This window comes from Pseudophryne corroboree, chromosome 7 (genome assembly GCF_028390025.1).
Source record: "Pseudophryne corroboree isolate aPseCor3 chromosome 7, aPseCor3.hap2, whole genome shotgun sequence".
Taxonomy (NCBI): Eukaryota; Metazoa; Chordata; class Amphibia; order Anura; family Myobatrachidae; genus Pseudophryne; species Pseudophryne corroboree.
In genome coordinates this window covers 18,439,990-18,456,217 of record NC_086450.1, presented here as the reverse complement: position 1 = coordinate 18,456,217, position 16,228 = coordinate 18,439,990, and the positions used below count along the sequence as shown (strand labels likewise).

Sequence of the window (16,228 nt, the reverse complement as noted above, 5' to 3'; positions counted from 1 at the left end):
GCTGTATGATCTGTGAGGGGAGGGAGCTGTGTGGAGGCAGTGTGATATGAGGGAAGCTGTATGATCTGTGAGGGGAGGGAGCTGTGTGGAGGCAGTGTGATCTGAGGGAAGCTGTATGATCTGTGAGGGGTGGGAGCTGTGTGGAGGCAGTGTGATCTGAGGGGGCTGTATGATCTGTGAGGAGAGGGAGCTGTGTGGAGGCAGTGTGATCTGAGGGGGGCTGTATGATCTGTGAGGGGAGGGAGCTGTGTGGAGGCAGTGTGATATGAGAGGGCTGTATGATCTGTGAGGGGAGGGAGCTGTGTGGAGGCAGTGTGATCTGAGGGAAGCTGTATGATCTGTGAGGGGAGGGAGCTGTGTGGAGGCAGTGTGATCTGAGGGGGGCTGTATGATCTGTGAGGAGAGGGAGCTGTGTGGAGGCAGTGTGATCTGAGGGGGCTGTATGATCTGTGAGGGTAGAAGGCTGTGTGGAGGCTGTGTGATCTGAGGGGGCTATATGATCTGTGAGGGGTGGGATCTGTGTGGAGGCAGTGTGATCTGAGGGAGGCTGTATGATCTGTGAGGGGAGGGAGCTGTGTGGAGGCAGTGTGATCTGAGGGGGCTGTATGATCTGTGAGGGGAGGGAGCTGTGTGGAGGCAGTGTGATCTGAGGGGGCTGTATGATCTGTGAGGGGTGGGATCTGTGTGGAGGCAGTGTGATCTGAAGGAGGCTGTATGATCTGTGAGGGGTGGGATTTATGTGAAGGCAGTGTGATCTGAGGGAGGCTGTATGATCTGTGAGGGGAGGGAGCTGTGTGGAGGCAGTGTGATCTGAGGGGGCTGTATAATCTGTGAGGGGAGGGAGCTGTGTGGAGGCAGTGTGATCTGAGGGAAGCTGTATGATCTGTGAGGGAGGGAGCTGTGTGGAGGTAGTGTGATCTGAGGGGGCTGTATGATCTGTGAGGGGAGGGAGCTGTGTGGAGGCAGTGTGATCTGAGGGAGGCTGTATGATCTGTGAGGGGAGGGAGCTGTGTGGAGACAGTGTGATCTGAGGGAGCTGTATGATCTGTGAGGGGAGGGAGCTGTGTGGAGACAGTGTGATATGAGAGGGTGCTGTATGATCTGTGAGGGGAGGGAGCTGTGTGGAGGCAGTGTGATCTGAGGGGGCTGCATGATCTGTGAGGGGAGGGAGCTGTGTGGCAGCAGTGTGATATGAGGGGGCTGTATGATCTGTGAGGGGAGGGAGCTGTGTGGAGGAAGTGTGATATGAGAGGGCTGTATGATCTGTGAGGGTAGAAGGTTGTGTGGAGGCAGTGTGATCTGAGGGGGCTGTATGATCTGTGAGGGGAGGGAGCTGTGTGGCAGCAGTGTGATATGAGGGGGCTGTATGATCTGAGAGGGTAGAAGGTTGTTTGGAGGCAGTGTGATCTGAGGGGGCTGTATGATCTGTGAGGGGAGGGAGCTGTGTGGAGGTAGTGTGATTTGAGGGGGCTGTATGATCTGTGAGGGGAGGGAGCTGTGTGGAGGAAGTGTGATATGAGAGGGCTGTATGATCTGTGAGGGGAGGGAGCTGTGTGGAGGAAGTGTGATATGAGAGGGCTGTATGATCTGTGAGGGGAGGGAGCTGTGTGGAGGCAGTGTGATCTGAGGGGGCTGTATGATCTGTGAGGGTAGAAGGTTGTGTGGAGGCAGTGTGATCTGAGGGGGCTGTATGATCTGTGAGGGGAGGGAGCTGTGTGGAGGTAGTGTGATCTGAGGGGGCTGTATGATCTGTGTATGGAGGGAGCTGTATGGAGGCAGTGTGATCTGAGGGAGGCTGTATGATCTGTGAGGGGAGGGAGCTGTGTGGAGGCAGAGTGATATGTGGGAAGCTGTATGATCTGTGAGGGGAGGGAGCTGTGTGGAGGTAGTGTGATCTGAGGGAGCTGTATGATCTGTGAGGGGAGGGAGCTGTGTGGAGGCAGTGTGATCTGAGGGGGGCTGTATGATCTGTGAGGGGTGGGAGCTGTGTGGAGGCAGTGTGATCTGAGGGGGCTGTATGATCTGTGAGGAGAGGGAGCTGTGTGGAGGCAGTGTGATCTGAGGGGGGCTGTATGATCTGTGAGGAGAGGGAGCTGTGTGGAGGCAGTGTGATCTGAGGGGGGCTGTATGATCTGTGAGGGGAGGGAGCTGTATGGAGGCAGTGTGATCTGAGGGAAGCTGTATGATCTGTGAGGGGAGGGAGCTGTGTGGAGGCAGTGTGATCTGAGGGGGGCTGTATGATCTGTGAGGGGAGGGAGCTGTGTGGAGGCAGTGTGATCTGAGGGGGCTGTATGATCTGTGAGGAGAGGGAGCTGTGTGGAGGCAGTGTGATCTGAGGGGGCTATATGATCTGTGAGGGGAGGGAGCTGTGTGGAGGCAGTTTGATCTGAGGGGGCTGTATGATCTGTGACGGTAGAAGGTTGTGTGGAGGCAGTGTGATCTGAGTGGGCTGTATGATCTGTGAGGGGTGGGATCTGTGTGGAGGCAGTGTGATCTGAGGGAGGCTGTATGATCTGTGAGGGGTGGGAGCTGTGTGGAGGCAGTGTGATCTGAGGGGGCTGTATGATCTGTGAGGGGAGGGAGCTGTGTGGAGGCAGTGTGATCTGAGGGGGCTGTATGATCTGTGAGGGGTGGGAGCTGTGTGGAGGCAGTGTGATCTGAGGGAGGCTATATGATCTGTGAGGGGTGGGATCTGTGTGGAGGCAGTGTGATCTGAGGGAGGCTGTATGATCTGTGAGGGGAGGGAGCTGTGTGGAGACAGTGTGATATGAGGGGGCTGTATGATCTGTGAGGGGAGTGAGCTGTGTGGAGGCAGTATGATATGAGGGAGCTGTATGATCTGTGAGGGGAGGGAGCTGTGTGGAGGCAGTGTGATATGAGAGGGCTGTATGATCTGTGAGGGGAGGGAGCTGTGTGGAGGCAGTGTGATCTGAGGGAAGCTGTATGATCTGTGAGGGGAGGGAACTGTGTGGAGGCAGTGTGATCTGAGGGGGGCTGTATGATCTGTGAGGAGAGGGAGCTGTGTGGAGGCAGTGTGATCTGAGGGGGCTGTATGATCTGTGAGGGTAGAAGGCTGTGTGGAGGCTGTGTGATCTGAGGGGGCTATATGATCTGTGAGGGGTGGGATCTGTGTGGAGGCAGTGTGATCTGAGGGAGGCTGTATGATCTGTGAGGGGAGGGAGCTGTGTGGAGGCAGTGTGATCTGAGGGGGCTGTATGATCTGTGAGGGGAGGGAGCTGTGTGGAGGCAGTGTGATCTGAGGGAGGCTGTATGATCTGTGAGGGGTGGGATCTGTGTGGAGGCAGTGTGATCTGAGGGAGGCTGTATGATCTGTGAGGGGTGGGATTTATGTGAAGGCAGTGTGATCTGAGGGAGGCTGTATGATCTGTGAGGGGAGGGAGCTGTGTGGAGGCAGTGTGATCTGAGGGGGCTGTATAATCTGTGAGGGGAGGGAGCTGTGTGGAGGCAGTGTGATCTGAGGGAAGCTGTATGATCTGTGAGGGAGGGAGCTGTGTGGAGGTAGTGTGATCTGAGGGGGCTGTATGATCTGTGAGGGGAGGGAGCTGTGTGGAGGCAGTGTGATCTGAGGGAGGCTGTATGATCTGTGAGGGGAGGGAGCTGTGTGGAGACAGTGTGATCTGAGGGAGCTGTATGATCTGTGAGGGGAGGGAGCTGTGTGGAGACAGTGTGATATGAGAGGGGGCTGTATGATCTGTGAGGGGAGGGAGCTGTGTGGAGGCAGTGTGATCTGAGGGGGCTGCATGATCTGTGAGGGGAGGGAGCTGTGTGGCAGCAGTGTGATATGAGGGGGCTGTATGATCTGAGAGGGTAGAAGGTTGTTTGGAGGCAGAGTGATCTGAGGGGGCTGTATGATCTGTGAGGGGAGGGAGCTGTGTGGAGGTAGTGTGATTTGAGGGGGCTGTATAATCTGTGTATGGAGGGAGCAGTGTGGAGGCAGTATGATCTGAGGGGGCTGTATGATCTGTGAGGAGAGGGAGCTGTGTGGAGGCAGTGTGATCTGAGGGGGGCTGTATGATCTGTGAGGGGAGGGAGCTGTGTGGAGGCAGTATGATCTGAGAGGGGCTGTATGATCTGTGAGGGGAGGGAGCTGTGTGGAGGCAGTGTGATCTGAGGGAGGCTGTATGATCTGTGAGGGGAGGGAGCTGTGTGGAGGCAGTGTGATCTGAGGGGGGCTGTATGATCTGTGAGGGGAGGGAGCTGTGTGGAGGAAGTGTGATATGAGAGGGCTGTATGATCTGTGAGGGGAGGGAGCTGTGTGGAGGCAGTGTGATTTGAGGAGTCTGTATGATCTGTGAGGGGAGGGAGCTGTGTGGAGGCAGTGTGATCTGAGGAGGCTGTATGATCTGAGAGGGTAGAAGGTTGTGTGGAGGCAGTGTGATCTGAGGGGGCTGTATGATCTGTGAGGGGAGGGAGCTGTGTGGCAGCAGTGTGATATGAGGGGGCTGTATGATCTGATAGGGTAGAAGGTTGTTTGGAGGCAGTGTGATCTGAGGGGGCTGTATGATCTTTGAGGGGAGGGAGCTGTGTGGAGGTAGTGTGATTTGAGGGCGCTGTATGATCTGTGAGGGGAGGGAGCTGTGTGGAGGAAGTGTGATATGAGAGGGCTGTATGATCTGTGAGGGGAGTGAGCTGTGTGGAGGCAGTGTGATCTGAGGGGGCTGTATGATCTGTGAGGGTAGAAGGTTGTGTGGAGGCAGTGTGATCTGAGGGGGCTGTATGATCTGTGAGGGGAGGGAGCTGTGTGGAGGTAGTGTGATCTGAGGGGGCTGTATGATCTGTGTATGGAGGGAGCTGTATGGAGGCAGTGTGATCTGAGGGAGGCTGTATGATCTGTGAGGGGAGGGAGCTGTGTGGAGGCAGAGTGATATGTGGGAAGCTGTATGATCTGTGAGGGGAGGGAGCTGTGTGGAGGTAGTGTGATCTGAGGGAGCTGTATGATCTGTGAGGAGAGGGAGCTGTGTGGAGGCAGTGTGATCTGAGGGAGCTGTATGATTTGTGAGGGGAGGGAGCTGTGTGGAGGCAGTGTGATATGAGGGAAGCTGTATGATCTGTGAGGGGAGGAAGCTGTGTGGAGGCAGTGTGATCTGAGGGAAGCTGTATGATCTGTGAGGGGAGGGAGCTGTGTGGAGGCAGTGTGATCTGAGGGGGTTGTATGATCTGTGAGGAGAGGGAGCTGTGTGGAGGCAGTGTGATCTGAGGGGGCTGTATGATCTGTGAGGGTAGAAGGCTGTGTGATCTGAGGGGGCTGTATGATCTGTGAGGGGTGGGATCTGTGTGGAGGCAGTGTGATCTGAGGGAGGCTGTATGATCTGTGAGGGGTGGGAGCTGTGTGGAGGCAGTGTGATCTGAGGGGGCTGTATGATCTGTGAGGGGAGGGAGCTGTGTGGAGGCAGTGTGATCTGAGGGGGCTGTATGATCTGTGAGGGGTGGGATCTGTGTGGAGGCAGTGTGATCTGAGGGAGGCTATATGATCTGTGAGGGGTGGGATCTGTGTGGAGGCAGTGTGATCTGAGGGAGGCTGTATGATCTGTGAGGGGAGGGAGCTGTGTGGAGACAGTGTGATATGAGGGGGCTGTATGATCTGTGAGGGGAGTGAGCTGTGTGGAGGCAGTATGATATGAGGGAGCTGTATGATCTGTGAGGGGAGAGAGCTGTGTGGAGGCAGTGTGATCTGAGGGAGGCTGTATGATCTGTGAGGGGAGGGAGCTGTGTGGAGGCAGTGTGATCTGAGGGAAGCTGTATGATCTGTGAGGGGTGGGAGCTGTGTGGAGGCAGTGTGATCTGAGGGGGGCTGTATGATCTGTGAGGGGAGGGAGCTGTGTGGAGGCAGTGTGATCTGAGGGGGTTGTATGATCTGTGAGGAGAGGGAGCTGTGTGGAGGCAGTGTGATCTGAGGGGGCTGTATGATCTGTGAGGGTAGAAGGCTGTGTGATCTGAGGGGGCTGTATGATCTGTGAGGGGTGGGATCTGTGTGGAGGCAGTGTGATCTGAGGGAGGCTGTATGATCTGTGAGGGGTGGGAGCTGTGTGGAGGCAGTGTGATCTGAGGGGGCTGTATGATCTGTGAGGGGAGGGAGCTGTGTGGAGGCAGTGTGATCTGAGGGGGCTGTATGATCTGTGAGGGGTGGGATCTGTGTGGAGGCAGTGTGATCTGAGGGAGGCTATATGATCTGTGAGGGGTGGGATCTGTGTGGAGGCAGTGTGATCTGAGGGAGGCTGTATGATCTGTGAGGGGAGGGAGCTGTGTGGAGACAGTGTGATATGAGGGGGCTGTATGATCTGTGAGGGGAGTGAGCTGTGTGGAGGCAGTGTGATCTGAGGGAGCTGTATGATCTGTGAGGGGAGGGAGCTGTGTGGAGGCAGTGTGATATGAGAGGGCTGTATGATCTGTGAGGGGAGGGAGCTGTGTGGAGGCAGTGTGATCTGAGGGAAGCTGTATGATCTGTGAGGGGAGGGAACTGTGTGGAGGCAGTGTGATCTGAGGGGGGCTGTATGATCTGTGAGGAGAGGGAGCTGTGTGGAGGCAGTGTGATCTGAGGGGGCTGTATGATCTGTGAGGGTAGAAGGCTGTGTGGAGGCTGTGTGATCTGAGGGGGCTATATGATCTGTGAGGGGTGGGATCTGTGTGGAGGCAGTGTGATCTGAGGGAGGCTGTATGATCTGTGAGGGGAGGGAGCTGTGTGGAGGCAGTGTGATCTGAGGGGGCTGTATGATCTGTGAGGGGAGGGAGCTGTGTGGAGGCAGTGTGATCTGAGGGAGGCTGTATGATCTGTGAGGGGAGGGAGCTGTGTGGAGGCAGTGTGATCTGAGGGGGCTGTATAATCTGTGAGGGGAGGGAGCTGTGTGGAGGCAGTGTGATCTGAGGGAAGCTGTATGATCTGTGAGGGAGGGAGCTGTGTGGAGGTAGTGTGATCTGAGGGGGCTGTATGATCTGTGAGGGGAGGGAGCTGTGTGGAGGCAGTGTGATCTGAGGGAGGCTGTATGATCTGTGAGGGGAGGGAGCTGTGTGGAGACAGTGTGATCTGAGGGAGCTGTATGATCTGTGAGGGGAGGGAGCTGTGTGGAGACAGTGTGATATGAGAGGGGGCTGTATGATCTGTGAGGGGAGGGAGCTGTGTGGAGGCAGTGTGATCTGAGGGGGCTGCATGATCTGTGAGGGGAGGGAGCTGTGTGGCAGCAGTGTGATATGAGGGGGCTGTATGATCTGAGAGGGTAGAAGGTTGTTTGGAGGCAGAGTGATCTGAGGGGGCTGTATGATCTGTGAGGGGAGGGAGCTGTGTGGAGGTAGTGTGATTTGAGGGGGCTGTATAATCTGTGTATGGAGGGAGCAGTGTGGAGGCAGTATGATCTGAGGGGGCTGTATGATCTGTGAGGAGAGGGAGCTGTGTGGAGGCAGTGTGATCTGAGGGGGGCTGTATGATCTGTGAGGGGAGGGAGCTGTGTGGAGGCAGTATGATCTGAGAGGGGCTGTATGATCTGTGAGGGGAGGGAGCTGTGTGGAGGCAGTGTGATCTGAGGGAGGCTGTATGATCTGTGAGGGGAGGGAGCTGTGTGGAGGCAGTGTGATCTGAGGGGGGCTGTATGATCTGTGAGGGGAGGGAGCTGTGTGGAGGAAGTGTGATATGAGAGGGCTGTATGATCTGTGAGGGGAGGGAGCTGTGTGGAGGCAGTGTGATTTGAGGAGTCTGTATGATCTGTGAGGGGAGGGAGCTGTGTGGAGGCAGTGTGATCTGAGGAGGCTGTATGATCTGAGAGGGTAGAAGGTTGTGTGGAGGCAGTGTGATCTGAGGGGGCTGTATGATCTGTGAGGGGAGGGAGCTGTGTGGCAGCAGTGTGATATGAGGGGGCTGTATGATCTGAGAGGGTAGAAGGTTGTTTGGAGGCAGTGTGATCTGAGGGGGCTGTATGATCTTTGAGGGGAGGGAGCTGTGTGGAGGTAGTGTGATTTGAGGGCGCTGTATGATCTGTGAGGGGAGGGAGCTGTGTGGAGGAAGTGTGATATGAGAGGGCTGTATGATCTGTGAGGGGAGGGAGCTGTGTGGAGGCAGTGTGATCTGAGGGGGCTGTATGATCTGTGAGGGTAGAAGGTTGTGTGGAGGCAGTGTGATCTGAGGGGGCTGTATGATCTGTGAGGGGAGGGAGCTGTGTGGAGGTAGTGTGATCTGAGGGGGCTGTATGATCTGTGTATGGAGGGAGCTGTATGGAGGCAGTGTGATCTGAGGGAGGCTGTATGATCTGTGAGGGGAGGGAGCTGTGTGGAGGCAGAGTGATATGTGGGAAGCTGTATGATCTGTGAGGGGAGGGAGCTGTGTGGAGGTAGTGTGATCTGAGGGAGCTGTATGATCTGTGAGGAGAGGGAGCTGTGTGGAGGCAGTGTGATCTGAGGGAGCTGTATGATCTGTGAGGGGAGGGAGCTGTGTGGAGACAGTGTGATATGAGAGGGCTGTATGATCTGTGAGGGGAGGGAGCTGTGTGGAGGCAGTGCGATCTGAGGGAAGCTGTATGATCTGTGAGGGGAGGGAACTGTGTGGAGGCAGTGTGATCTGAGGGGGCTGTATGATCTGTGAGGAGAGGGAGCTGTGTGGAGGCAGTGTGATCTGAGGGGGGCTGTATGATCTGTGAGGGGAGGGAGCTGTGTGGAGGCAGTGTGATATGAGAGGGCTGTTTGATCTGTGAGGGGAGGGAGCTGTGTGGAGGCAGTAAGATCTGAGGGGGGCTGTATGATCTGTGAGGGGAGCGAGCGGTGAGGAGGCAGTGTGATCTGAGGGGGGCTGTATGATCTGTGAGGGGAGGGAGCTGTGTGGAGGCAGTGTGATATGAGGGAAGCTGTATGATCTGTGAGGGGAGGAAGCTGTGTGGAGGCAGTGTGATCTGAGGGAAGCTGTATGATCTGTGAGGGGAGGGAGCTGTGTGGAGGCAGTGTGATCTGAGGGGGGCTGTATGATCTGTGAGGGGAGGGAGCTGTGTGGAGGCAGTGTGATCTGAGGGGGTTGTATGATCTGTGAGGAGAGGGAGCTGTGTGGAGGCAGTGTGATCTGAGGGGGCTGTATGATCTGTGAGGGGAGGGAGCTGTGTGGAGGCAGTGTGATCTGAGGGGGCTGTATGATCTGTGAGGGGTGGGATCTGTGTGGAGGCAGTGTGATCTGAGGGAGGCTGTATGATCTGTGAGGGGTGGGATCTGTGTGGAGGCAGTGTGATCTGAGGGGGCTGTATGATCTGTGAGGAGAGGGAGCTGTGTGGAGGCAGTGTGATCTGAGGGGGCTGTATGATCTGTGAGGAGAGGGAGCTGTGTGGAGGCAGTGTGATCTGAGGGGGGCTGTATGATCTGTGAGGGGAGGGAGCTGTGTGGAGGCAGTGTGATTTGAGAGGGCTGTATGATCTGTGAGGGGAGGGAGCTGTGTGGAGGCAGTGTGATCTGAGGGAAGCTGTATGATCTGTGAGGGGAGGGAGCTGTGTGGAGGCAGTGTGATCTGAGGGGGCTTTATGATCTGTGAGGAGAGGGAGCTGTGTGGAGGCAGTGTGATCTGAGGGGGGCTGTATGATCTGTGAGGGGAGGGAGCTGTGTGGAGGCAGTGTGATATGAGAGGGCTGTTTGATCTGTGAGGGGAGGGAGCTGTGTGGAGGCAGTGAGATCTGAGGGGAACTGTATGATCTGTGAGGGGAGGGAGCTGTGAGGAGGCAGTGTGATCTGAGGGGGGCTGTATGATTTGTGAGGGGAGGGAGCTGTGTGGAGGCAGTGTGATCTGAGGGGGGCTGTATGATCTGTGAGGGGAGGAAGCTGTGTGGAGGCAGTGTGATCTGAGGGAAGCTGTATGATCTGTGAGGGGAGGGAGCTGTGTGGAGGCAGTGTGATCTGAGGGGGTTGTATGATCTGTGAGGAGAGGGAGCTGTGTGGAGGCAGTGTGATCTGAGGGGGCTGTATGATCTGTGAGGGTAGAAGGCTGTGTGATCTGAGGGGGCTGTATGATCTGTGAGGGGTGGGATCTGTGTGGAGGCAGTGTGATCTGAGGGAGGCTGTATGATCTGTGAGGGGTGGGAGCTGTGTGGAGGCAGTGTGATCTGAGGGGGCTGTATGATCTGTGAGGGGAGGGAGCTGTGTGGAGGCAGTGTGATCTGAGGGGGCTGTATGATCTGTGAGGGGTGGGATCTGTGTGGAGGCAGTGTGATCTGAGGGAGGCTATATGATCTGTGAGGGGTGGGATCTGTGTGGAGGCAGTGTGATCTGAGGGAGGCTGTATGATCTGTGAGGGGAGGGAGCTGTGTGGAGACAGTGTGATATGAGGGGGCTGTATGATCTGTGAGGGGAGTGAGCTGTGTGGAGGCAGTATGATATGAGGGAGCTGTATGATCTGTGAGGGGAGAGAGCTGTGTGGAGGCAGTGTGATCTGAGGGAGGCTGTATGATCTGTGAGGGGAGGGAGCTGTGTGGAGGCAGTGTGATCTGAGGGAAGCTGTATGATCTGTGAGGGGTGGGAGCTGTGTGGAGGCAGTGTGATCTGAGGGGGGCTGTATGATCTGTGAGGGGAGGGAGCTGTGTGGAGGCAGTGTGATCTGAGGGGGTTGTATGATCTGTGAGGAGAGGGAGCTGTGTGGAGGCAGTGTGATCTGAGGGGGCTGTATGATCTGTGAGGGTAGAAGGCTGTGTGATCTGAGGGGGCTGTATGATCTGTGAGGGGTGGGATCTGTGTGGAGGCAGTGTGATCTGAGGGAGGCTGTATGATCTGTGAGGGGTGGGAGCTGTGTGGAGGCAGTGTGATCTGAGGGGGCTGTATGATCTGTGAGGGGAGAGAGCTGTGTGGAGGCAGTGTGATCTGAGGGGACTGTATGATCTGTGAGGGGTGGGATCTGTGTGGAGGCAGTGTGATCTGAGGGAGGCTATATGATCTGTGAGGGGTGGGATCTGTGTGGAGGCAGTGTGATCTGAGGGAGGCTGTATGATCTGTGAGGGGAGGGAGCTGTGTGGAGGCAGTATGATATGAGGGAGCTGTATGATCTGTGAGGGGAGAGAGCTGTGTGGAGGCAGTGTGATCTGAGGGAGGCTGTATGATCTGTGAGGGGAGGGAGCTGTGTGGAGGCAGTGTGATCTGAGGGAGGCTGTATGATCTGTGAGGGGTGGGAGCTGTGTGGAGGCAGTGTGATCTGAGGGAAGCTGTATGATCTGTGAGGGGTGGGAGCTGTGTGGAGGCAGTGTGATCTGAGGGGGGCTGTATGATCTGTGAGGGGAGGGAGCTGTGTGGAGGCAGTGTGATCTGAGGGGGTTGTATGATCTGTGAGGAGAAGGAGCTGTGTGTAGGCAGTGTGATCTGAGGGGGCTGTATGATCTGTGGGGGTAGAAGGCTGTGTGATCTGAGGGGGCTGTATGATCTGTGAGGGGTGGGATCTGTGTGGAGGCAGTGTGATCTGAGGGAGGCTGTATGATCTGTGAGGGGAGGGAGCTGTGTGGAGGCAGTGTGATCTGAGGGGGCTGTATGATCTGTGAGGGGAGGGAGCTGTGTGGAGGCAGTGTGATCTGAGGGAAGCTGTATGATCTGTGAGGGGAGGGATCTGTGTGGAGGCAGTGTGATCTAAGGGGGCTGTATGATCTGTGAGGGTAGACGGCTGTGTGGAGGCATTGTGTTCTGATGGCGCTGTCATAGGACAGTGTGGTCTCTACAGGGAACCTATGTGGAGGCAATGTGATCTGTGATTAATTATACCACAGCATTGGGGGTATGTGAGGCATTAATAACGTAACATGTGGGATATCTCTATAGTAAATATAAGGGAAGAACAAGCTACTTGCTAATACCTTTATTATTTTAATTAACAGATAGCACTTCCGGCACTTCACAGGATTGGGCTGCCGATCTGGGAATTGATTTAGCATACACGTTTGAGCTTAGAGATAATGGTACATATGGATTTATTCTTCCTGAAGAGCAGATCAGACCTACATGTGAGGAGACCACAGCTGGAATTTTGTCCATTGTCGACTACATCAATGAAAAACATTTTCCCAATGCAGCAAATATGTTGTCCAGCACTCTCTGCTTTTATTTAAGCTTCTCAATTATCATTGGCACATATCAATCCTTATTTTAATAACAGTAGTAATATTTAATTTGTGGATTATACTGTCTGTACTTACCGGCTAAACAGAAACATGTAAAAGACAATGTTTTTTCTTAAACTCCCGTAGGGTTCAAATCTGTTTATACCCTCTTTAATAATTAAGCTTAACAAATAAAGACTTATCTCATTATATAACGACACATGATAACTGGAGTTGGAGTTTCAAATTGGAACAAATGTATTTTGACATATGATCTATTATTTATATGAAGATGCTAGCGTGGTGGTGGAAAAAAGGGCAAAAAATAAATGGGACAGCAACACGCATTGAATAACACAATCATTGGCGCTCAACGCTCCCCAATACAAGTTAGCAGGCCCAGTCAGGACAATTGGCATCATAATCATAATAGTTTGCGAGGAGAGCGCACCCAAGTTTTGTAGCCAAGCCAGATCTTAGCCTAAGATTTGCCCATTGAAGCCTATCCTGACCCTTCACCTGGAGACATGAATGTCTGAAGTCTTGTCCTGTCCACCCTGACCATTGCATGTATTACAGATATGTAATACTCTGCTATATGAGCTATTACGTGGACACTGAGGAGTGCGCTACAGAGTATGTACATGTGGTTACACAGGCAGAAAATTCCCACCACCCTCGGCAGCTGCTCTGGAGGTCAGAAGCAGGTCACATGACCAGTGTTAGTTGGAAGTGAGCAGCAGTTGGTCGGGACAGAGCGGCACAGGGTCCAGGATGTATGGAGAGCGGGCACTGACTGTGAGGGGTGTCCTGAGGTAATCGCTGAGAAGAGGGTCTTGGGCTGCTAAGGCGCCGCTCGCAGCGGTGGGCGGAGCAATCACCATAGCCCTAACATCCAGTGACTGAGTAAGGTGGGCCATGCGGTGGGACTGGACCTTCCTTCAAAGGGGAGAGGCAGAAGCTGCTTGCTGTGAGGGGTTCTGTCCATCCAATAGGCGAGGTATCGCTGTCAAATATCCCACCATTCACCTCAGTACAATGCAGCACATTATAGTGTAAACCGACCCTATTGAGTGCCCATGGAAATAAGCTTGTATCAGATGAGAGTAATCCACTTTTTGCATCAGACTATGGCCCTCATTCCAAGTTGATCGCACCAAGCAACTTTTTGCTGCTGGTGCGATCAACTAATCTCCGCCTAGTGAGAGGTTACTGAATTCTTGTTCAGACACTGATGATTCTATACAGAAGGAAACTGAGGCCGTTCAGCCAGGACAAATTAACCTTTGCTACATTTGGTCCAAATTTTGTGTCAATTGATTAGAAAAAGGAGAGTGATAATAGTTTAGCTGGAACCAAGGAACCTTTTCAGTTGTTTCCACCAGGACCTCGCATTAAATGCAGAGTGACTCAGTAAGTGACAGTTTAGAAAACACTTTAATTTATCATATTGCATCTTCAACTTTCAAAGGAGACAGCAGTAAAAGTCAACTAATGTGCACAAACGAAAGAACACTCAGCTGAACTGTGTTGTTACATAAACTGGGAGGTCATTTCAGTACTGAACAACGTTAGAGTTTAAGATATTGGTAACTTATAAATAGAGATGAGCGGGTTTGGATCTCAGAGATCCGAAACCCCCCAGAACTTCACGTTCCGAGACGGGAACCGAGTGCAGCTCAGGAGTTCCCGCCAGACTCGGAAACCAGAACGAGGGAAAATGTAATCATTCCGCTGACGGATTCTCACGGGTTTTGGATTACATATAAACAGCGTCGCCGCCATTTTCACTCCGGACTTGGAGAGTGAGGGAGACAGACCTCTGTCTCTCTCTGTGGATGGTGGTGTCAGGTGGGGTCAGTATGTGGTCTCTATGGGTGCTGTTCCTGTCACTGTGGTGTGCCTGTGCTGTGTTAGGGGTGCTGTCCTGGCTGTCACTGGTGTTTCATGCGCTGCAACTGTCCTGGCTGTCACTGGTGTTTCATGTGCTGCAACTGTCCTGGCTGTCACTGGTGTTTCATGTGCTGCAACTGTCCTGGCTGTCACTGGTGTTTCATGTGCTGCAACTGTCCTGGCTGTCACTGGTGTTTCATGTGCTGCAACTGTCCTGGCTGTCACTGGTGTTTCATGTGCTGCAACTGTCCTGGCTGTCACTGGTGTTTCATGTGCTGCAACTGTCCTGGCTGTCACTGTGTTGTACAGGGGGCAGGGGCAATGTCCTCCTGTATGCTGTGAAAATATAGGGGGGTGATGGCCCTGTCTTGTATGCTGTAAAAATTCAGGTGTGCAGTGAAAATAAATGTACACTGGTTATCTAGAGAAAACAGCGCTCAATTCTATTATACATAGGCTAACTACATGTATAAGCCACACAGTGTACTAAATTTGTATCACACTTTTAATATGCTAAGATACACAAGTTAAGAGAAACTCTAGAAACACGATTATAAAGCATAAGTTGCAGGTAAGTACAGCATATGTTCTTGTTCCCCCTTTCCGTGGTCTATTTGTGTGGGCTCAGTAGGATGGTACTATGCAAAATGAATGCCCAAACTTGGATAAATAGTTCAGTCCAGGGACCACCAAGAGATGTCCTAGAACGTGGATATAATTACCGGTCCTGTGGTATTTGTCGGGGTCGGTTCCAAAAATAGCATTAATCCGAAAGGTGGTAACGAAGAGTCAACGCAATTTTCATGGAGTCCCTCTAACCATCAAGGCTCAGACCGCACGCAATAGAAAAGTCCACATAAATCTTGTCCAAGGACTGGATAAACCAATCTTGTTGCCCACTGACCAGAAGGGGGAACCTCCTGACGCGTTTCGCTGTCTATAGGCAGCTTTTTCAAAGGTGACACTGCATGACACTAAGCACCCTTATAAAGGGTGACCAATTAGATTACTGATAGCCCCTGTGTTGCAATAATTGGTATACATATATTTTAAAAGACACAAAATTAATATTTTAACAATTAATTTGAATAGGGATGCAAACCTATAAATAAAGATCCATAAATAATAAAAAAAAGAGCATTACAGCCCTATAAAAACATATTTTGTATTTCACTAATTCCGGTCATGTGACAGGCAGGGATATCACATGTCATTTGATTGGAGGCTATATTTTACTTATTATGCATGGTGATTGGATTGTCCTGGTCACATATTTGATTTGTCTTTAATCCTTCCCCTATTCAACAAAGGGATTAGTGTATTTGTAGCAACTGAGGTCTTGCCCCAATCATGTGACTTTACTGTCACATGATCAGCATAGTGATCATCCGGCCGTGATATCACACAAACCAGAAAAGGGATCGGATGGTAGATCACATGGGGGTAAATTTACTAAGATGAGAGTTGTATTTAATATGGGATGTTGCCAATAGCAACCAATCAGAATCTACTTCTCATTTATCTAGCACCTTCTAGGAGATAATACCTGTAATCTGATTGGTTGCTATGGACAACATCCCATCTTAAATACAACTCCCATCTTAGTAAATTTACCCCATGGTCGTGATACTGCACGGCAAAAGCCATGACCCGAACCATACGTGTTAGGTCCTTCTAATTCCCGGAAGTGGGAATGAGTTCCTGGGCAACCGTTTATTGTACAACAACGCATGCATTACACAATACCGGGAATACACCGTTAGCAAAGTTTTGTTTGTTATTTCAATTAGTTCTTAATATAACCAACATACTTATATATAAAATTATGAACCGTAAATAGTAAATTATGAACTGTAGTAAATTATGAACCGTAGTAGTAAGGAAGGCTGTATTATGTATAATGGGGTGGAAAGGGAGGTAAGGGCAATTCTAGAAAGGCATTTGTAAATATAGATAAGATACCATTAAAACAATTGGGCAAGGAAGAGGCTAAGCTAAAATATATGCTTGCGAATGCAAGAAGCCTATCGGGTAAAATGGGGGAATTGGAATGGCTTGTATCAAAGTCTCAGTATGATATTATAGGTATTACGGAAACATGGTGGGACAACTCTCACGACTGGGCTGCGAATGTGGAGGGATATTCTCTTTTCAGGAGGAACATGGCTACCAAAAGGGTAGGAGGGGTATGTCTCTTTGTTAAACCATCTCTAAAACCAAACTTAATAGAGGGTATTTACGAAGGGGCTTGAGATAATGTGGAGTCGCTATGGGTTGAGATCACA

General features: G+C 52.4%; 2 protein-coding genes across 3 annotated transcripts in view; both read left to right on the top strand.

Moving 5' to 3' along the window:
• Nucleotides 1-12,278, top strand: part of LOC134943270 (carboxypeptidase O-like) — a 107,134-nt gene extending 94,856 nt beyond the window's left edge. Inside the window, exon 10 of the mRNA XM_063932210.1 lies at nt 11,829-12,278. Within this exon, the coding sequence (XP_063788280.1) occupies nt 11,829-12,100 (272 nt within the window). The 3' untranslated portion in view covers nt 12,101-12,278. The remainder of the gene's footprint in view (nt 1-11,828) is intronic.
• A 510-nt stretch (nt 12,279-12,788) lies between these two features.
• LOC134943269 (carboxypeptidase O-like) overlaps nt 12,789-16,228 on the top strand; it is an 88,328-nt gene continuing 84,888 nt past the window's right edge. For both annotated transcript variants that reach the window (XM_063932209.1, XM_063932208.1), the window contains exon 1: nt 12,789-12,865. In XM_063932209.1, the coding sequence (XP_063788279.1) occupies nt 12,825-12,865 (41 nt within the window). In that variant the 5' untranslated portion in view covers nt 12,789-12,824. The remainder of the gene's footprint in view (nt 12,866-16,228) is intronic.